This window comes from Salmo trutta, chromosome 22 (genome assembly GCF_901001165.1).
Source record: "Salmo trutta chromosome 22, fSalTru1.1, whole genome shotgun sequence".
In the NCBI taxonomy this organism is placed as follows: Eukaryota; Metazoa; Chordata; class Actinopteri; order Salmoniformes; family Salmonidae; genus Salmo; species Salmo trutta.
Genome location: NC_042978.1, coordinates 28,421,695 through 28,444,885, shown reverse-complemented (window position 1 = coordinate 28,444,885; position 23,191 = coordinate 28,421,695). Strand labels below are relative to the sequence as shown.

At 44.2% G+C, this 23,191-nt stretch overlaps 1 protein-coding gene across 9 annotated transcripts in view; it reads left to right on the top strand.

Annotated features, from left to right (window-relative positions):
* LOC115158526 (E3 ubiquitin-protein ligase LNX) overlaps positions 1 to 23,191 on the top strand; it is an 84,809-nt gene that overhangs the window by 32,960 nt on the left and 28,658 nt on the right. For 8 of the 9 annotated variants that reach the window (XM_029707591.1, XM_029707590.1, XM_029707589.1 and 5 more), the window contains one exon: positions 16,843 to 17,102. In XM_029707591.1, coding sequence (XP_029563451.1) covers positions 16,843 to 17,102 — 260 coding nt within the window. The remainder of the gene's footprint in view (positions 1 to 16,842; positions 17,103 to 23,191) is intronic. The other variant, XM_029707594.1, reaches the window with a different exon arrangement.

Genomic DNA, 23,191 nt, shown 5'->3' with positions numbered 1-23,191 from the left:
AAGTGGAGTTGAGAGGAGACAGTGGAGGATAAGGTCACTTCCTGGCCCTGCATCCCATCTGTCCATGCATACGGCTGCCATAGCAATGGGACCATGAGGGGCCCGTTGGGAGCACGTTCAGCATGTGGGTCATTCCAATTAGGGATTGTTTGTAAATACCATGAGCGCTTTCTCTCCTCGTGTGTGCGTAATTCTGTGAGTGTTAGAGTGTGTATCTGTGTGTGTTTCCATGTGTCTGTGCGCATCGCTGTCTCTGTGACAGGGGACATTTGTTGATTATGACACGATAGATAGGGGAGCAGACAAATGCAGATATAGTATTTTTCTGGCTTGCTGGAAAGCTGTCTGGAGAGCTGGCTGGAGAGCTGGCTGGAAAGCTGTCTGGAGAGCTGGCTGGAGAGCTGGCTGGAAAGCTGTCTGGAAAGCTGGCTGGAGAGCTGGCTGGAAAGCTAGCTGGAAAGCTGGCTGGAAAGCTGGCTGGAAAGCTAGCTGGAAAGCTGGGTGGAAAGCTGGCTGGAGAGCTGGCTGGAGAGCTGGCTGGAGAGCTGGCTGGAAAGCTAGCTGGAAAGCTGGCTGGAAAGCTGTCTGGAAAGCTGTCTGGAAAGCTGTCTGGAAAGCTGGCTGGAGAGCTGGCTGGAGAGCTGGCTGGAAAGCTAGCTGGAAAGCTGGCTGGAAAGCTGTCTGGAGAGCTGGCTGGAAAGCTAGCTGGAAAGCTGGCTGGAAAGCTGGCTGGAAAGCTGGCTGGAAAGCTGGGTGGAAAGCAGGCTGGAGAGCTGGCTGGAGAACCGGCTGGAGATCAATGGCACACCGTTAATCTTTATCCACAGCCCTGACAGCCAGGAGTAGTCTTCCAGCATTTCATAGCTCTCTCCTTTTCTCACTACGCTTTTCTCTGCCTCTCTCTCAGTTGTCTGCCCTGCATTTCTCTGCTTACCACTAAAGTGATTTTATTCTATGAGAGAAATGATATTGTATTGTATGTTATCTGCACAGACATACACACACAGTATACAGTAGAGAGAGAGAGAGAGAGAGAGAGAGAGAGAGAGAGAGAGAGAGAGAGAGAGAGCGAGAGAGCGAGAGAGAGAGAGAGAGAGAGCGAGAGACCGAGAGAGCGAGAGAGAGAGAGAGAGAGAGAGAGAGAGAGAGAGAGAGAGAGAGAGCGAGAGAGAGAGAAAGAGAGAGAGAGAGAGAGATAGAAAGAGAGAGAGAGAGAGAAAGATAGAGAGAGAGAGAGAGAGAGAGAGAGAGAGAGAGAGAGAGAGAGAGAGAGAGAGAGAGTGAGAGAGTGAGAGAGTGAGTGAGAGAGTGAGAGAGTGAGTGAGAGAGTGAGAGAGAGAGTGAGAGTGAGAGAGATAGAGAGAGAGAGAGAATATGTGTTGTTGGTACGTATTGAAATCTTTAATAAAGTTACCACCATTGCCCTCTGTCAGCACCAATTCAAACGCAGCACTGGCACACACACAAGAGCACCTACTATACATGACGTTTCTCTCCACGTGTCCCTGTACATACTATACACACACACCCGCACAAACGCTCACACACACAAAACAATCACACAAAAGACATGAGCGCTGCGTCCACTTACCACCCCTTTTGAAAACATGTACATAATCCACTCTATTTTTCCATAACACACACACACACACTGCCACACACACATCTCACCCCTCCCCCAGCACACATGCCCTCTACTCCCCTGATAATCACATTGCAGTGCTATAGAGTGTTAATTATGAATCCGTCTTCATTTCTGGAGCCTGGGCTGGCTTGCCTTAAACAATATGATTGGTTTAGCTTCCGTCCTTTCAACCTGAATCTCAGAGGTGTTTGATCTCCCCTAAAGCCTGACGTGGAGAGAGCTGCGGCGTACCCCAGTGCTCCCAGAGCCTTCCGCACGGACACATCCTAACAGGATTAGCCCGCCTCTCGGCCACAGAGCAGGTGATCTGAACGATAAGAGGCGTTTGTTTATTCCAGGTCCATCCCATCCCCAGTGAAAGACATACCGTACCCCGACTACCATCCCGACCCAGGCCCATCTCAGCCTCGCGGCTAGGTGGAGGGCTGGCTTCACTAATTAGACTTTTGTTTGGATTGAATATGAATCCTTTTTCTGCGGTCAGGCGGCTCTCCCTGTCTCAGCGCATCTGTCAGGCTGGAGTCAGAGGAGCGGAGCAGAGGAGAGTATAGAGGTTATGATTAAATCAGGACAACAGACAAAATCTTATCCAACTGGACACGCAAACGACGTTCTCATTGGAGACCATTCTGACCACCTGACTCCACATGAGTAGTGGTTGATAATCACATACCATGCATAAAACACACTTCCTGTAGCTATACTCTAACATACTGTAGGAACATACAGTATGTATGGATGAACAGACAACTGTGATGTGTGATATCACTTCCACCCAAACATGAGTGTAAAATCAAGTCAAATCAAATGTTATTGGTCACATATAAATGGTTAGCAGATGTTAATGTGAGTGTGGTGAAATGCTTGTGCTTCTATTTCCGACAGTGCAGTAATATCTAACAAGTAATCTAACAATTCCACAACAACTACCTAATACACACACATCTAAAGGGGTGAATGAGAATATGTACATATAAATATATGGATGAGAGATGGCCGAGCGGCATAGGCAAGGTGCAGTAGATGGTATAAAATACAGTATATACATATGGTATGAGTAATGTAAAGTATGTAAACATTATTAAAGTGGCATTACTTAAAGTGCCATTATTTAAAGTGGCCAGTGATTGCAAACATATACAAAATCTACTGTATTTTTTCAATAACAAACACACACGCACTGCCACACACACACACACGTCTCACCCCTCCCCCAGCACACATGCCCTCTACTCCCCTGATAATCACATTGCAGTGCTATAGAGCGTTAATTATGAATCCGTCTTCATTTCTGGGGCCTGGGCTGGCTTGCCTTAAACAATATGATTGGTTTAGGACACACTTAGAGAGAGAGAGAGAGAGAGAGAGAGAGAGAGAGAGAGAGAGAGAAAGAGACTGCATTTACACAGACACACACACACACATACACATACACATACACACACACACTCACACACACAGAGGTACACATTATCACATGGACCATGCATATACACACACACACTCACACACACAGAGGTACACATTATCACATGGACCATGCATATACACACACACACTCACACACACAGAGGTACACATTATCACATGGACCATGCATATACACACACACCAAAAGCAGTGCTGAATTATTTACAGAAAAGAAAGAATGCATGAGAGAAAGAGAGCAGAGGGCAGTCTTCTCCTCTAATGTCATTGTATTCATGCAGACATGTTGAGCATGGCCTGCAGGTCGCTAGGTCAGCTTGGAGGACAAGCGGAGGCGATCAAGATTGGGTGGTTAGAGAGATGCAATTTGTATGCAAGGCAGAGTTCTATTAAATATACTGTGTTGATTGGGTGGGTATGAATGTTGCAGCACATATGTTTGTTTGTGCATGTCCACTGTGGTACTGTAGTATTCTACTTCCTAGCCGTATCGTAAAATAATTACACATACCGAAGAATGACAAGACATTCATACCAACCTCAGGTTGGCCTTTGGTCTGCCTGTATCAGTGTGTCTTTGGTCTGCCTGCATCAGTGTGTCTTTGGTCTGCCTGCATCAGTATGTACAGTATATTGAGCTGCAGCCTGTTCTACAAGGTGGATATCTCTCCTCTGCTGACTGACTTATCCCGACAGAATGGTCACGTTCCTTATGAGTGGCCAGCACAGACAGTGGAGCACAGCTATCTCAGAGACAGAGAGAGAAAGGGAGAGAGAGTGAGACAGAGGAGAGAGGGAGGAGAGGAGATGAGAGGAAAGCAGAAGCCAGTCTAATCTGTCATGTCAGTGATGTGATGCCCTGGCTGCCTCGTGCCACGCCCCTGGCCACACCCCAGGCCACACGTCATCTAGAGACCGTGGCACATAGTGGGAACAAACGGGGCCGAGCGGAACTATGGTAAGGCGCTGCAGGGACAGTTTCCGTGGTGACCTTGTTTCCACGGGGGCTGGAAAGACTGGTGGAGGCAGTGTCCCACGGCAACAAGGCCCACCCGCCCCTCCCTGACCATGTGACCATGTGAGAAATGAGACCATAGAGAGCAGAGGCATACAGAGTGGCACCTCCAGCACTGTGAGATACTAGCAGAAAGGGATGCTTTGGCAGGGGGTGATATTGGAGTGTTGTTCTATACCCATGACACAAACACACATACACACACACAAAAGCTAACCACTTGAATGAAATACAATACAAGCCTAAGTTAATAGGAGGTTAGAAGAGAGATACATCTATTAGCACACTCAGGTACATAGAACTATACAGCCACACCCACACACAGGCCTCTAAAGGCACAGTGAATAGAAGATACTGTATCATCCACACACAGGCCTCTAAAGACACAGTGAATAGAAGATACTGTATCATCCACACACAGGCCTCTAAAGGCACAGTGAATAGAAGATACTGTATCATCCACACACAGGCCTCTAAAGACATAGTGAATAGAATATACTGTATCATCCACACACAGGCCTCTAAAGACATAGTGAATAGAATATACTGTATCATCCACACACAGGCCTCTAAAGGCACAGTGAATAGAATATACTGTATCATCCACACACAGGCCTCTAAAGACACAGTGAATAGAAGATACTGTATCATCCACACACAGGCCTCTAAAGACACAGTGAATAGAAGATACTGTATCATCCACACACAGGCCTCTAAAGACACAGTGAATAGAAGATACTGTATCATCCACACACAGGTCCTCTAAAGGCACAGTGAATAGAAGATACTGTATCATCCACACACAGGTCTCTAAAGGCACAGTGAATAGAAGATACTGTATCATCCACACACAGGTCCTCTAAAGGCACAGTGAATAGAAGATACTGTATCATCCACTCACAGGCCTCTAAAGGCACAGTGAATAGAAGATACTGTATCATCCACACACAGGCCTCTAAAGACACAGTGAATAGAAGATACTGTATCATCCACACACAGGCCTCTAAAGACACAGTGAATAGAAGATACTGTATCACCCACACACAGGCCTCTAAAGACACAGTGAATAGAAGATACTGTATCATCCACACACAGGCCTCTAAAGGCACAGTGAATAGAATATACTGTATCATCCACACACAGGCCTCTAAAGACACAGTGAATAGAATATACTGTATCATCCACACACAGGCCTCTAAAGGCACAGTGAATAGAAGATACTGTATCATCCACACACAGGCCTCTAAAGGCACAGTGAATAGAAGATACTGTATCATCCACACACAGGCCTCTAAAGGCACAGTGAATAGAATACACTGTATCATCCACACACAGGCCTCTAAAGGCACAGTGAATAGAATATACTGTATCATCCACACACAGGCCTCTAAAGGCACAGTGAATAGAATATACTGTATCATCCACACACAGGCCTCTAAAGGCACAGTGAATAGAAGATACTGTATCATCCACACACAGGCCTCTAAAGGCACAGTGAATAGAATACACTGTATCATCCACACACAGGCCTCTAAAGGCACAGTGAATAGAATATACTGTATCATCCACACACAGGCCTCTAAAGACACAGTGAATAGAAGATACTGTATCATCCACACACAGGCCTCTAAAGGCACAGTGAATAGAAGATACTGTATCATCCACACACAGGCCTCTAAAGACACAGTGAATAGAAGATACTGTATCATCCACACACAGGTCCTCTGGAGGCACAGTGAATAGAAGATACTGTATCATCCACACACAGGCCTCTAAAGACACAGTGAATAGAAGATACTGTATCATCCACACACAGGCCTCTAAAGGCACAGTGAATAGAAGATACTGTATCATCCACACACAGGTCCTCTGGAGGCTGTCCTTGATTGCCTTTTAACATGAAAGGTTCTCACGCTCACAAGCGTGCACACACATACACACTTACAAAAACCTCCACATCCTGTACCTAATAACCCTTAGTGTGTCTCTCAAACACATCAAATACTCTCACAGTGCTGGAAAGAATGATACAAGCACAATTCCCACTGCAGTCATTCTTAGCTGCCATGGATTGGGCCTTATAGACTTACATTGAAGCACTGACAATTTCCAGAATTTGCATGAAAGATACCATTAGGTACCGTATGCACTATTGTGCTGTGCTCCTGCAGCAAAGCCTTTGTTATGTAGCGGAGACATCACTGTTATTGTAGCGAGCTCAGAGCCAGCTACTCTCCCAAGCCGAGGAGAGAATAAATCAGCTCTGTACTCGCTGTGCTGTTCTCCTCTGACAGAAAGAGAGTTACAAGTTGGAGGGAGAGAGAGGAGGAGAGAGCAGAAAGGATGGATGGATAGAGTCCAAAAGAGAGCACAGGATGGAGGAAAAGGAGATGAGGGACAGAGGAGTACAGAGAGGTAAACTGTTGTTTGAAATGCCACACTAATAAAATGACTGGTGTATATGCGGCGTTCCTGGCTGGTCATGTGAGGTCATGGATTTGGCTGATGATGGGATATTGATTGAAAAAATATCCTGATTCAAAGCTGAGGCTGATGACCTCATTGACTCAGGGTTGGGCCGTGTCCCTGATGGGGTGTTTTATTTTAGACCGTTACATTTACATCTTTTAGCGGATGCTCTTATCCAGAGCAATTTACAGGAGCAATTAGGGTTAAGTGCCTTGCTCACGTCAACAGATTTTTCAAATAGTTGGCTCGAGGATTCGAACCAGTGACTTTTTGGTTTCTGGCCCAACGCTCTTAACTGCTAGGCTACCTGCCACCCCAGGGTTGGTAAACCAACCCTGCCAAATGAGATCAGCCAGACTTACGGTTGCCAGCAGAGCGGAGACACCTGTTTTTGTGTTTGTGGGTGTCTGTGATATGGGCTCTGCACGTGTTCGTCTCGGGCCTGACAGGCTTTGTTGTTAAGTCACACCATATATCTGAGATTCAACTCTATTCAGTCATTGAAGATTTCAGCTGACGATTCATCATACAGCTGACATTTCCTCTGAGCAAAAGCAGCAGAATCCAATCAACACACCAGCACGCCTACTGATGAATGCTCTTTCAATTCATCATTAATTCTCTCCCCCTTTCTTCCCTCCCTCCCTCTCTCCCTCCCTCTCTCCCTCCCACTCTGTCTTTCCCTCCCTCCCTCCCTCCCTCCCGTCTCTCTCTCTCTCTCTCTCTCTCTGCCTCTCTCTCTCTCTGCCTCTCTCTCTCTCTCCCTCTCTCTCTCTCTCTGCCTCTCTCTCTCAATTCAATTCAAGTGGCTTTATTGGCATGGGAAGCATATGTTAACATTGCTAACGCAAGTTAAGTAGATAATAAACAAAAGTGAAATAAACAATAAAACTGAACAGTAAACATTACACTCACAGAATTTCCAAAAGAATAAAGACATTTCAAATGTCATATAATGTATATATAGTGTTGTAACGATGTGCAAACGGTTAAATAAATAAACCTAAATATGGATCGTATTTACAATGGTGTTTGTTCTCCACTGGTTGACCTTTTCTTGTGGCAACAAGTCACAAATCTTGCTGCTGTGATTGGACACTGTGGTATTTCACCCAATAGATATGGGAGTTTATCAAAATTGTGTTTGTTTTTTCGAATTCTTTGTGGATCTGTGTAATCTGAGGGAAATATGTGTCTCTAATATGGTCATATATTTGGCAGGAGGTTAGGAAGTGCAACTCAGTTTCCACCTCATTTTGTGGGCAGTGTGCACATAGCCTGTCTTCTCTTGAGAGCCAGATCTGCCATCTCTCTGTAGGTGATGGCTTTGTTATGGAAGGTTTGGGAATCGCCTTCTTTTAGGTGGTTGTAGAATTTAACAGCTCTTTTCTGTATTTTGATAATTAGTTGGGTATCAGCCTGATTCTGCTCTGCATGCATTATTTGGTGTTTTACGTTGTTCGCTGAGGATATTTTTGCTGAATTCTGCATGCAGTCTCAATTTGATGTTTGTCCCATTTTGTGAGTTCTTGGTTGGTGAGTGGACCCCAGACCTCACAACCATAAAGGGCAATGGGTTCTATAACTGATTAAAGTATTTTTAACCAGATCCTAATTGGTATGTTGAATTTTATGTTCATTTTGATGGCATAGAATGCCCTTCTTGCCTTGTCTCTCAGATCGTTCACAGCTTTGTGGAAGTTACCTGTGGCGCTGATGTTTAGGCCGAGGTATGTATACTTTTTTGTGTGCTCCTTGGCAACGGTGTCTAGAAAGAATTTGTATTTGTGGTCCTGGTGACTGGACCTTTTTTGGAACACCATTATTTTGGTCTTACTGATATTTACTGTCAGGAGCCAGGTCTGGCAGAATCTGTGCAGAAGATCTAGGTGCTGCTGTAGGCCCTCCTTGGTTGGTGATAGAAGCACCAGATCATCAGTAAACAGTAGACATTTGACTTCAGATTCTAGTAGGGAGAGGCCAGGTGCTGCATACCATTCTAGTGCCCTCTCCAATTCATTAATAGATATGTTGAAGAGGGTGTGGCTTAAGCTGCATCCCTGTCTCACCCCACAGCCCTGTGGAAAGAAATGTATGTGTTTTTTGTCCATTTTAACTGCAGACTTGATGTTTGTGTACATGGATTATATATTGTTGTATGTTTTCCCCCCAACACCACTTTCCATCAATTTGTATAGCAGACCCTCATGCCAAATTGAGTCGAAGGCTTTTTTGATATCATCAAAGCATGAGAAGACTTTGCCTTTGTTTTGGGTTCTTTGTTTGTCAATTAGTGTATGCAGGGTGAATACGTGGTCTGTCGTACGATAATTTGGTAAAAAGCCAATTTGACAGTTCATTGTTTTCACTGAGGAAATGTACAAGTCTGCTGTTAATGATAATGCAGAGGATTTTCCCAAGGTTGCTGTTGGCGCATATCCCACAGTAGTTATTGGAGTCAAATTTGTCTCCACTTTTGTGGATTGGGGTGATCAGTCCTTGGTTCCAAATATTGGGGAATATGCCAGAGCTAAGGATGATGTTAAAGAGTTTAAGTATAGCCAATTGGAATTTGTGGTCTGTATATTTTATCATTTCATTGATGATACCATCAACACCACAGGCCTTTTTGGGTTGGAGGGTTTGTATTTTGTCCTGTCGTTCATTCAGTGTAATTGGAGAATCGAGTGGGTTCTGGTAGTCTTTAATAGTTAATTCTAAGATTTGTATTTGATCATGTATATGTTGTTGCTGTTTGTTCTTTGTTATAGAGCCAAAAAGATTGGAGAAGTGGTTTATCCATACATCTCCATTAGGATAGATAACTCTTCGTGTTGTTGTTTGTTTAGTGTTTTCCCATTTTCCCAGAAGTGGTTAGAGTCTATGGATTCTTCAATTACATTGAGCTGATTTCTAACATGCTGTTCCTTCTTTTCCATAGTGTATTTCTGTATTGTTTTAGTGATTCACCATAGCGAAGGCGTAGACTCAGATTTTCTGGGTCTCTATGTTTTTGGTTGGACAGGTTTCTCAATTTCTTTCTTAGGTTTTTGCATTCTTCATTAAACCATTTGTCATTGTTGTTCATTTTCTTGGGTTTTCTGTTTGACATTTTTAGATGTGATAGGGAAGTAGGGAGGTCAAATATACTGTTAGATTTTCTACTGCCAAGTTTACACCTTCACTATTACATTGGAACGTTTTGTCCAGGAAGTTGTCTAAAAGGGATTGAATTTAATTTGTTGTTGCATAATAGTTTTTTGGTAGATTTCCACACTACATTCCTTCCATCTATAGCATTTCTTAATATTACTAAGTTCCTTTGGCTTTGATGCCTCATGATTGAGTATTGCTCTGTATTGCTCTGTATTGCTCTGTATGCATGGTACGGCAATTGCGCGGCCTCTGACCGCAAGGCACTACAGAGGGTAGTGCGTACGGCCCAGTACATCACTGGGGCTAAGCTGCCTGCCATCCAGGACATCTACACCAGGCGGTGTCAGAGGAAGGCCCTAAAAATTGTCAAAGACCCCAGCCATCCCAGTCATAGACTGTTCTCTCTACTACCGCATGGCAAGCGGTACCGGAGTGCCAAGTCTAGGACAAAAAGGCTTCCCAACAGTTTTTACCCCCAAGCCATAAGACTCCTGAACAGGTAATCAAATGGCTACCCAGGCGATTTAAATTGTGTGCCCTCCCAACCCCTCTTTTACGCTACTGCTACTCTCTGTTCATCATATATGCATAGTCACTTTAACCATATCGACATGTACATACTACCTCAATCAGCCTGACTAACCGGTGTCTGTATATAGCCTCACTACTTTTATAGCCTCGCTACTGTATATAGTCTGTCTTTTTACTGTTGTTTTATTTCTTTACTTACCTATTGTTCACCTAATACCTTTTTTGGACTATTGGTTAGAGCCTGTAAGTAAGCGTTTCACTGTAAGGTCTACACCTGTTGTATTCAGCGCACGTGACAAATAAACTTTGATTTGATTTGAAGTAGACTGTAATCTGATAGGGGTGTCAGTGGGCTGACTGTGAACGCTCTGAGAGACTCTGGGTTGAGGTCAGTGATAAAGTAGTCTGCAGTACTACTACCAAGAGATGATCTATAGGTGTACCTACCATAGGAGTTCCCTCGAAGCCTACCATTGACTATGTACATACCCAGCGTGCGACAGATCTGTAGGAGTTGTGGAACATATGTTTACATTGCCAAAGCAAGTGAAATAGATTACAAACTATAACAAAATGTACAGTAAACATTACTCTCACAAAAGTTTCAAAAGAATAATGACATTTCAATTATCTCCCTCCCTCCCTCTCTCTGTATATTCTATATGGTCTACTCTAAAGAAAGAAAGCTACTAGTAATTGATAAACTGATCTAATTAAGAAGCCAGTGAACACAGATGTTCTCTCCTTTTCTCCAGGCATTTGTCACTATGGATTTAATTAATGAACAATCTCCCTCCCCATGTCGCGCGTGTGTGTGTGTGTGTGTGTGTGTGTGTGTGTGTGTGTGTGTGTGTGTGTGTGTGTGTGTGTGTGTGTGTGTGTGTGTCCATGCCCCAGGTGCTCCCCTGTGCTCCTGTGTTCTCTCATCCACTAGGAGAGGAACTAGGGCCTAGGTGCTCCTGTGTTCTCTCATCCACTAGGAGAGGAACTAGGGCCTAGGTGCTCCTGTGTTCTCTCATCCACTAGGAGAGGAACTAGGGCCTAGGTGCTCCTGTGTTCTCTCATCCACTAGAAGAGGAACTAGGGCCTAGGTGCTCCTGTGTTCTCTCATCCACTAGGAGAGGAACTAGGGCCTAGGAGCTCCTTTCACACAGATTCCTGAGGGAAAGAATGGAACGGCTGTGTTTTGTTTTTTCAAACAGTTTAAAGTAAGTGTTCCTGTGTGATGTGTTCAAGCCAAAAGCTCTCCCAGACAGGCAGACAGTTTCCTGTCAAGAGTTTAATCCTTGGGACAGTGAATTACTTTTGCAGCAGACGCCCAGAGGAATGCCGTCATTCTCAGACACAGAGAGAGAGAAGGAGAAGAGGTTTTTTTCCCCTCTTCTATTCTCACGATTAGTGAGATTTGGAGTTTCTTAATCCAGAGGCTTTGTTGCCGAGGCACTGAGCTTCAGTTTGATCTTGTGATAAAGCAGAGATAGAGATTAGAAAGAGGATACCCCTCAGTTCAGAAGATAAGAAGGTTGATTAACACAAACGCTCAGGAATGATGGGATAACACCAACATAGGCCACCTGGGCAAAGCTATTGTCGGTCCCAAACGACATTCTCTTTCACATAAAAATTCCCCCTCATTCACACTGACATAGATACGTTTATTTTCTCTCAGCCACTCTTATGTCAGGAGTTATATTCCAATGTGTTTTAAGAACTGAGTTGTCATGTAGTGAGCTGGGAGAGGATTGCACTGCAGTACTCCTATAGTCTGGATTAACACTGCTGGATTCTCTACTGCCCGAAGGGGGGAAGGGCCGGCGGGGACTGGGTTGGTTCCTGTAGGACTCTCAGTAACTCAGTAGCCATCTGAGAGAGGAGAGGATGCTATACACCAACCTCACAGTGGATACGCCCATCAGAGATCAGGTCACAACACTGCACCATCCTTGACTGACGGGAATGAGGACACACTCTGGGTAGTCAAGGCCATTCATGGGAACCCTGTGTCCATACCTGACTGACTGATCTAGTTTATATTTTAATAGTGGCCTGGTTATTTGTGCTGGCTGTGTATTCTGTGTAGATATGTTTCTGTGCTGCGCTCAGGGAGGGATAGGAGAACGTAGCGTAGTATATTTGGGTTAGGGAGGATAATCCACTCACCCCTAAAGAGGATTGGAGAATCTCACAGGCTTTGATAAGTTGTGAGCTGGTGTTTATTTCACATCATATGAACAGGACTGTTTGTGTCACCGCCAGCAAGGGCGCTTCCTCCACTCTCTCTTCCGCCACCGTCACCGCCACCGCCGCCTCTCCCACGGCATGCTGGGTAATTATTTTTGTGCTAGAGACGGAGTGGGGAGGAGGGCAGGTTGAAAAGAAGGAGAGGAAGGGAGGATTGGTGAGAATGTTTTAGTGATAAGGAATGGGTTAGAGTTGCTATCTCTCTCCAGATCACAGGGTTGAGGGAGATTATGTGATAGTTGAAGCGTCTCTCTGTGTCTGGAACTGTGGAGAACTAGGCCTGGTGTACTGCTGCTGAGGCGGGCTGCGCAAGCACAAAGTTTTTTCATGATCCCCAGAAATCACTCACTGACACACACAGTGGAGAGGAGGGGGCAGAAAAACACAACTTCCACTACAGGAGGAGGTTGTGTTTGTGTATTAGATAGGAGGGCAGACAAAAAGATAGAGTAGTTGGTTCTGAAGAAAATTATGTGAGATTTGTCTTTTTGTTAGCTTGTATACTCATAGGACACTTTGTAGTCACATTGGATCCTTTCTCTGGGGTCCTGTCTGTCCCTCTGTGACTTCGGGCCGGTTGTCTGGGTTCCCTGTTCCTGGCCTCAGACTGGAGAGATTGTGGCCTTAATTCCTCCAGACAGCCATTAAAGCTCTTAGCAGCAGTGGAGATATGCCTAAGTGGCTACGGCAGAACTGTGCCTCTGATGCCCAGAAGGAAGGGGATTTGATTTAAGGGTAGCCAAAGCCCTTAATGACAAGGCACACACGAGACAATGACTAGCGTGTCATCTCTGAGGGGAAGACCATATTGTGCTGTGAGTTTCCGCTCGAATAGATAATGCCTTCTAGTTATTTTCAAACCACCTGGGTGATGCATTGGTCACACACCTTGTGTGAGCTTATTACTTGGATCATATTTGGATATACAATCAATTTGATGGTACAGACGCTACAGCTTATTTCATACCCAGCAAGTTCGTCTGGTGACTTGCAGGATGAAGACAGGAAGACAGACAGGTACACCCACAGATGAACAGACAGGGAGACGAACAGACAAACAGACAAACAGACAGGGAGACGAACAGACGAACAGACGGACAGACAAACAGACCAGGAGACGGACAGACAGACAGACGGTGAGACAAACAGAGGAGGAGAAGGACAGGGAGACGGACAGACAGGGAGATGTACTGGGGGACAAACTCAGAGACGGACAGATGAACAGACGGTGAGACAAACAGACGGGGAGAAGGACAGGGAGATGGACAGAAAAACAGTTATACAGACAGGGAGACAGACGGAAAGACACCGACGGGGAGATGGACAGGGACACGGACAGACAGGGAGATGGACCGGGAGACAGACTCTGAGATGGACAGACAAACAGACATGGAGACCGGGAGACAGACGGGGAGACGAACAGACAGACGGACAGACAAACAGACAGGGAGACGGACCGGGAGGCGGACAGGGAGACAAACAAACGGGGAGACGGACAGGGAGACGGACGGGGAGATGGACAGACAAACAGATGGGAGACGGACAGGGAGACGGACGGGGAGGCAGACAGATAAAGAGACGGGGAGACGGACAGGGAGACGGACCAGGAGACAGACGGGGAGGCATACAGATAAAGAGACGGGGAGACGGACAGGGAGACGGACCAGGAGACAGACGGGGAGGCAGACAGATAAAGAGACGGGGAGACAAGGACACCGGTAGACATAAGAAGTAGCCTTTGACAGACCTGAACAAATGGTATGTATGTTTTTATTAATGGTTATTCAAATATGGCACCAGGATTAGAAGGAAATTGCTGGTTGGGTGGTCTCTGAGATTTACATATCTGAATGGAACTTCTTCATCACTCTCTGAACAGCTATGTTTACTGTGGTTTTCCACTGCCGAAGTTGAAATAATATTATGGGAATTTTGTCTAAGGATTTAATTGCTTACTGTCAGCTTGGCCTAATGTACTGTACTACAGGCTTTGCCATCTGTAGGTGTATCGCAGCGTCTGTATGTGTGTGTGTGTGTGTGTTGTTTGTCTGTGTGTTGTTTGTGTGTGTGTGTGTGTGTTTGTATGTGTGTGCGCATACGAGCGTGCACGTAACATGCTGGTGTAACAGCAGTATTTTGTGTCTGATGTGCATGTAGCTTTAATTACACTAATGGATGTTGAGTGACATGTGAAAGGCTGCTGCTCCTCTCTACTGGTGTAGGGCTCAGTGTTGTTGACTGAAATAGTGTTCTTCTATCCAAACACTTCCCTTGCTTAAGTGGTATATTGCTGACTCGACACGCTTGATGAGAATCAATATAGTAACTCTGAATTAAGGTGAGTTTCCAGCAGAGAGAGAAACACACATGCACACACACACACGCGTGCTTGAACGGACACACACACACAGACACGCCTCCCTCCATCTGACAGCCTGGTGGAACACAGGTGGAGGAGGGGGAGTTAGTAACCACAAGTATCCCTGCATAGCAGAGCTCTGACTGGGCCACAAATCATGATCAATGGGCCTCTGCTTGGCTCCACTGTCTGAAACTTCATCCTCTTCTTTGAATGTCAGTCACCACACCGACACTGAATCGACTGCTCCCCAAACTCTCTGTGTGTCTGTCAGCCGAGTGTTAGAGCTGACTGGCGAGAGTCAAGCCCAATGGCTGGAAAAGTAAGATATAGAGGCCAGTTCAGGATTAAATGTCTCTGTCTGTGATGTATGGACACAGAGCATGACCTGCTCAGACAGACTTCTGATTGAGACAAAACGCTGGAGCCCCCAGAGAGCCAATGGCCTCTCTCCCTCAGACACACAGCCTGTTTCTGGGCTTCCATTACTCAGCGCCATTTAATGCTATTTCCTCTATTTGTATTCTCCCAAATGGAGCATGAGGCTGACTGCCACCATTTTAGCTATTGCTTTATGTCCTCCATTTTGCCTTAATTGCATCCTGTCCTCCATATACAGTAATAATACCTGCTGCTGTAATGAGGATTTATATAGAAATGGATCTAGTTTGCTGTGTATGTCTGTGTGTGAGTAGAAGCTCTAACTGGGTCTGATCCAGCCCATAAAAACACAGTATGGCTCCACAGAGATGCAGAGACAGGACAATGTTATTTCAGCTTCCGTTGTTGGAGCTTCAACCAAAAGCCTTTACTATGGGAGAGGAAGACACAGAGACTGTTGTTTGCTGTCTATATGCAAACACATTCCCAACATGATCAGTTTGTGAAGATTTCAATTGTAGGGATTTGTGTGTGTGTGTTTGTGTGTGTGTGTGTGTGTGTTTGCGTGCGTACGTTCCTGTGTATGTGCATGTGCACGTGGGTGTTTGTGTGTTTGTGCCTTTCAAGTGTTCTGTTTGTATTGCATGTCGAGTGTAGGTACGGGAAAGAAGAATAGTTTGAGAATGCGATTAGTTTCATGAGGGAGAATATGACTTTAAGACCTGCGTGGTGTTTTGTATTCCTGATGTCTCTTCTGTTACCTGTTCTATACATTTGTTTGCTCACATCATCATTCAATCTGTTAGCTGGTCTTATCCACAGCGACTCACAGAGCAGCATAATGCATATCATTATACACTGAATGAATAAAATAAAGAAGCCAGGAAGGATGACAAGAAGCAGAGACTCAGCGGCTCAGTATGACATTATCAAACCACTTTTTATTACAGATGAACAGCCATTAAATACAAATACAATGATCAGGGATGTATGAAAGAAAATATGCAATTATACACTAGCAGGTTGCGTATTGGGTATGTGATGTTGTTGCCTGAGGAGGAATCACTTACCAAGATGATGACCTCAGTCGTGAGGTCAGATAGATGTCGCCTCAGGGCAGCTAGGATCAGGACGTGGAGGTGAGGAGATGGACACAGCCAGAGGGTGATGGGTTGGAGGTCACAACACTTTAACTAATGCTCCTGAGATGGTAGTGACCTTTAACCTTTATCCCTCTGGTTTAATCCCTGTACATATTGTTTCTAACTGGACTGTGTTGTTAACCGTTGTCACTACTGATCCACCGAGGGTACAGGAGGATTCAGACAGGGTTGACATGTTGTCAGCCATTGTTGACTGATGGCTATCTCCATTTTGCTCCGTGATTCAGTGGCTGTTGTGTGTTCAGTGCATCATAATTCATGACACATGGTAATTGGTGATGAGTCATTGAGAGCAGAATAATGGTTCTATCCATCACAGGTTCCACACACCTCACTGTCCCAGTATCCCATATTTTCTTGCTGGGATGTTGTTGTTGATGCATCACCTCATCCAGCTGGGCCTATGGTGTGTCCCCCTGATTGACCATCCTTCTCTCCCTGTGTGGATTTGCAGGTGTAAAGGTGCGTCTCACTATGGCCTGTCTGCAGACAGGAAGCGGCGTTCCCAGGAGGGTGACTGCACTGACAGCACGTCAGAACTCACCGTTGCCACCCTGCCCGGCGATGGCCCCACCTCCGCTGCCGTCGCCCTCCTATCAGATGATCCCGGCCTCATCAACCCCGCCTTTGACCCCAGCATGGAGGACAACAGCCAATCAGGCAGCACCACCAGCCTGGCAGCCCGCAGCAGTACCAAAAAAAGTGATTGTGAGTGTGCGTACATACGGATGTGTTTGTGATTGTGTAGTTCTGCACCAAGTAACCTTTCTCTGATCTATAAAGCAGTGTGTGTGTGTGCGTAAATGCGTGCGTGCTTGTGCGTATCGAACTGTTTGTCAGTGTGACTGATTGAAAAGCAATAGAAAGCAGGGAGCCAGTGGAGGCTTTCTAGTCACAGTTTCATAGTCCCTCACTCACATAGATACCACCAGTAAACACTATTTAAACATACATTTTACATCATACCCACACACAGGTAAACATCCCAGAACCCATGCTCACTGAAACACAGTATCTGTACTACTTCAAGATTTTTGACAGAAATCCTATTCTTAAATTAGCTTTTGTAGCATTGCTTCTTCACTAATCTTTTATCACAGAGAGAGACAGAGAGAGAGAGAGACAGAGAGAGAGAGGGGGAGAGAGAGAGACAGACAGACAGACAGACAGACAGACAGACAGACAGACAGACAGACAGACAGACAGACAGACAGACAGAGAGTTTGAGTTTTAAATCATCTTTATTGGGTCTGGGAACCCACACCACAATAAAAACTCATACAAAACCGTAGTTAAACATCAATTAAAAACACAACACTAAATCCTCATCCACACTAACTAAACACAACAGACTGAATAACCCATATACTCATAAACAGATCAATGCAGTGGCAGGTACAGGGCTGCAGCTTTAATCTAATGTTGTCCAGACCAGAAGAAATTGACAACAGTCCTCTGAAGCTCTTGTACTGGCTGCAAAATCATTAGTCTATGCCACAGGGTAGAGGCAGCAAGATTATTAGCTACCACCCTTCCCCTATAAGACATCTGGGGTAGCACCCATTTCCACCTTGACATTCTGGCACACCCTTTCTCCACTACACCCTCCCAAAACATGACATCATGTAACAAGTTAACATTAAAATACCAGTAAGGTGATGGCCTTCGTGGACAGGACAAGTGAATATCAACAGTAACAATATGGTGAGAAACCCACAGTAGTAATATCACACCTTCCAACCCTACTACAGTAGTGATCAGATACATACAACCTGTCTAACCTTCCAAACCTACTACAGCAGTGATCAGATACATACAACCTGTCTAACCTTCCAACCCTACTACAGTAGTGATCAGATACATACAACCTGTCTAACCTTCCAACCCTACTACAGTAGTGATCAGATACATACAACCTGTCTAACCTTCCAACCCTACTACAGTAGTGATCAGATACATACAACCTGTCTAACCTTCCAACCCTACTACAGTAGTGATCAGATACATACAACCTGTCTAACCTTCCAAACCTACTACAGCAGTGATCAGATACATACAACCTGTCTAACCTTCCAACCCTACTACAGTAGTGATCAGATACATACAACCTGTCTAACCTTACTGCACTGACACCACCTTCATTAACTTTTAACCATGTGTACTGCCTAACGTTTTGCATTCCTTACTCTCCACACATCAGAAAGCTCAAACTCAGTTAATAGACCAGACAGGCAAGTGGCTGACCGCAGATGAGATTCTTCAGCAGTGTGGTCAACAGTAAAATCTTCTGTACAATTCCAGTCCCCCCCTAAAACCATACACCCCTCTTGGTCACACTGTCTTAAGGTTTCCTTTATTTGATCAAATACAGCAATACGCTCTGTACCCTCATTAGGAGCAGAAACATTAAAAAAAACATAACATCCACCTTGACCAATAAAACCCGACCCTTGACAATCTCTGTTGTAGATACCACAGTCGCCCCTAAGCCCGAGGAAAACAAGACTGCCACCCCAGCACTGAAATTAGTACCATGACTGAGTATATGCTGCCCCTCCCACCACATACCCTAGTCAACCTCATTAGCCTCATCACTATGTGTCTCCTGTAGAAAAACTACAATAAGTATTTTCTGTTTTATTACTTTTAATACCCAAGCCCTCTTATTCCTGTCCCTTCCACCATTAATATTGAGAGAACCTACCCTTAGTACCTCCATATAGAAAAGAGAACCTACCCTTAGTACCTCCATATAGAAAAGAGAACCTACCCTTAGTACCTCCATATAGAAAAGAGAACCTACCCTTAGTACCTCCATATAGAAAAGAGAACCTACTCTTAGTACCTCCATGTAGAAAAGAGAACCTACTCTTAGTACCTCCATGTAGAAAAGAGAACCTACCCTTAGTACCTCCATATAGAAAAGATAACCTACCCTTAGTACCTCCATATAGAAAAGAGAACCTACCCTTAGTATCTCCATATAGAAAAGAGAACCTACCCTTAGTACCTCCATATAGAAAAGAGAACCTACCCTTAGTACCTCCATATAGAAAAGAGAACCTACTCTTAGTACCTCCATGTAGAAAAGAGAACCTACTCTTAGTACCTCCATGTAGAAAAGAGAACCTACCCTTAGTATCTCCATATAGAAAAGAGAACCTACCCTTAGTACCTCCATATAGAAAAGAGAACCTACCCTTAGTACCTCCATATAGAAAAGAGAACCTACCCTTAGTATCTCCATATAGAAAAGAGAACCTACCCTTAGTACCTCCATATAGAAAAGAGAACCTACCCTTAGTACCTCCATATAGAAAAGAGAACCTACCCTTAGTATCTCCATATAGAAAAGAGAACCTACCCTTAGTACCTCCATATAGAAAAGAGAACCTACCCTTAGTACCTCCATATAGAAAAGAGAACCTACCCTTAGTACCTCCATATAGAAAAGAGAACCTACCCTTAGTACCTCCATATAGAAAAGAGAACCTACCCTTAGTACCTCCATATAGAAAAGAGAACCTACCCTTAGTACCTCCATATAGAAAAGAGAACCTACCCTTAGTACCTCCATATAGAAAAGAGAACCTAACCTTAGTACCTCCATATAGAAAAGAGAACCTACTCTTAGTACCTCCATATAGAAAAGAGAACCTACCCTTAGTACCTCCATATAGAAAAGAGAACCTACCCTTAGTACCTCCATATAGAAAAGAGAACCTACCCTTAGTACCTCCATATAGAAAAGAGAACCTACCCTTAGTACCTCCATATAGAAAAGAGAACCTACCCTTAGTATCTCCATATAGAAAAGAGAACCTACCCTTAGTACCTCCACATAGAAAAGAGAACCTACCCTTAGTACCTCCATATAGAAAGAGAACCTACCCTTAGTACCTCCATATAGAAAAGAGAACCTACCCTTAGTACCTCCATATAGAAAAGAGAACCTACCCTTAGTACCTCCATATAGAAAAGAGAACCTACCCTTAGTACCTCCACATAGAAAAGAGAACCTACTCTTAGTACCTCCATATAGAAAAGAGAACCTACCCTTAGTACCTCCACATAGAAAAGAGAACCTACTCTTAGTACCTCCATATAGAAAAGAGAACCTACCCTTAGTACCTCCACATAGAAAAGAGAACCTCCCCTTAGTACCTCCATATAGAAAAGAGAACCTCCCCTTAGTACCTCCATATAGAAAAGAGAACCTACCCTTAGTATCTCCATATAGAAAAGAGAACCTCCCCTTAGTACCTCCATATAGAAAAGAGAACCTCCCCTTAGTACCTCCATATAGAAAAGAGAACCTCCCCTTAGTACCTCCATATAGAAAAGAGAACCTACCCTTAGTACCTCCATATAGAAAAGAGAACCTACCCTTAGTACCTCCATATAGAAAAGAGAACCTACCCTTAGTACCTCCATATAGAAAAGAGAGCCTACCCTTAGTACCTCCATATAGAAAAGAGAACCTACCCTTAGTACCTCCATATAGAAAAGAGAACCTACCCTTAGTACCTCCATATAGAAAAGAGAACCTCCCCTTAGTACCTCCATATAGAAAAGAGAACCTCCCCTTAGTACCTCCATATAGAAAAGAGAACCTACCCTTAGTACCTCCATATAGAAAAGAGAACCTACCCTTAGTACCTCCATATAGAAAAGAGAACCTACCCTTAGTACCTCCATATAGAAAAGAGAGCCTACCCTTAGTACCTCCATATAGAAAAGAGAACCTACCCTTAGTACCTCCATATAGAAAAGAGAACATACCCTTAGTACCTCCATATAGAAAAGAGAACCTCCCCTTAGTACCTCCATATAGAAAAGAGAACCTACCCTTAGTACCTCCATATAGAAAAGAGAACCTCCCCTTAGTACCTCCATATAGAAAAGAGAACCTACCCTTAGTACCTCCATATAGAAAAGAGAACCTACCCTTAGTACCTCCATATAGAAAAGAGAACCTCCCCTTAGTACCTCCATATAGAAAAGAGAACCTACCCTTAGTACCTCCATATAGAAAAGAGAACCTCCCCTTAGTACCTCCATATAGAAAAGAGAGCCTACCCTTAGTACCTCCATATAGAAAAGAGAACCTACCCTTAGTACCTCCATATAGAAAAGAGAACCTCCCCTTAGTATCTCCATATAGAAAAGAGAACCTACCCTTAGTACCTCCATATAGAAAAGAGAACCTCCCCTTAGTACCTCCATATAGAAAAGAGAACCTACCCTTAGTACCTCCATATAGAAAAGAGAACCTCCCCTTAGTACCTCCATATAGAAAAGAGAACCTACCCTTAGTACCTCCATATAGAAAAGAGAACCTCCCCTTAGTACCTCCATATAGAAAAGAGAACCTACCCTTAGTACCTCCATATAGAAAAGAGAACCTCCCCTTAGTACCTCCATATAGAAAAGAGAACCTACCCTTAGTACCTCCATATAGAAAAGAGAACCTCCCCTTAGTATCTCCATATAGAAAAGAGAACCTACCCTTAGTACCTCCATATAGAAAGAGAACCTCCCCTTAGTACCTCCATATAGAAAAGAGAACCTACCCTTAGTACCTCCATATAGAAAAGAGAACCTCCCCTTAGTACCTCCATATAGAAAAGAGAACCTACCCTTAGTACCTCCATATAGAAAGAGAACCTCCCCTTAGTACCTCCATATAGAAAAGAGAACCTACCCTTAGTACTCCATATAGAAAAGAGAACCTCCCCTTAGTACCTCCATATAGAAAAGAGAACCTACCCTTAGTACCTCCATATAGAAAAGAGAACCTACCCTTAGTACCTCCATATAGAAAAGAGAACCTCCCCTTAGTACCTCCATATAGAAAAGAGAACCTACCCTTAGTACCTCCATATAGAAAAGAGAACCTCCCCTTAGTACCTCCATATAGAAAAGAGAACCTACCCTTAGTACCTCCATATAGAAAAGAGAACCTCCCCTTAGTACCTCCATATAGAAAAGAGAACCTACCCTTAGTACCTCCATATAGAAAAGAGAACCTCCCCTTAGTACCTCCATATAGAAAAGAGAACCTACCCTTAGTACCTCCATATAGAAAAGAGAACCTACCCTTAGTACCTCCATATAGAAAAGAGAACCTCCCCTTAGTACCTCCATATAGAAAAGAGAACCTACCCTTAGTACCTCCATATAGAAAAGAGAACCTCCCCTTAGTACCTCCATATAGAAAAGAGAGCCTACCCTTAGTACCTCCATATAGAAAAGAGAACCTACCCTTAGTACCTCCATATAGAAAAGAGAACCTACCCTTAGTACCTCCATATAGAAAAGAGAACCTCCCCTTAGTACCTCCATATAGAAAAGAGAACCTACCCTTAGTACCTCCATATAGAAAAGAGAACCTCCCCTTAGTACCTCCATATAGAAAAGAGAACCTACCCTTAGTACCTCCATATAGAAAAGAGAACCTACCCTTAGTACCTCCATATAGAAAAGAGAACCTCCCCTTAGTACCTCCATATAGAAAAGAGAACCTACCCTTAGTACCTCCATATAGAAAAGAGAACCTCCCCTTAGTATCTCCATATAGAAAAGAGAACCTACCCTTAGTACCTCCATATAGAAAAGAGAACCTCCCCTTAGTACCTCCATATAGAAAAGAGAACCTACCCTTAGTACCTCCATATAGAAAAGAGAACCTCCCCTTAGTACCTCCATATAGAAAAGAGAACCTACCCTTAGTACCTCCATATAGAAAAGAGAACCTCCCCTTAGTACCTCCATATAGAAAAGAGAACCTACCCTTAGTACCT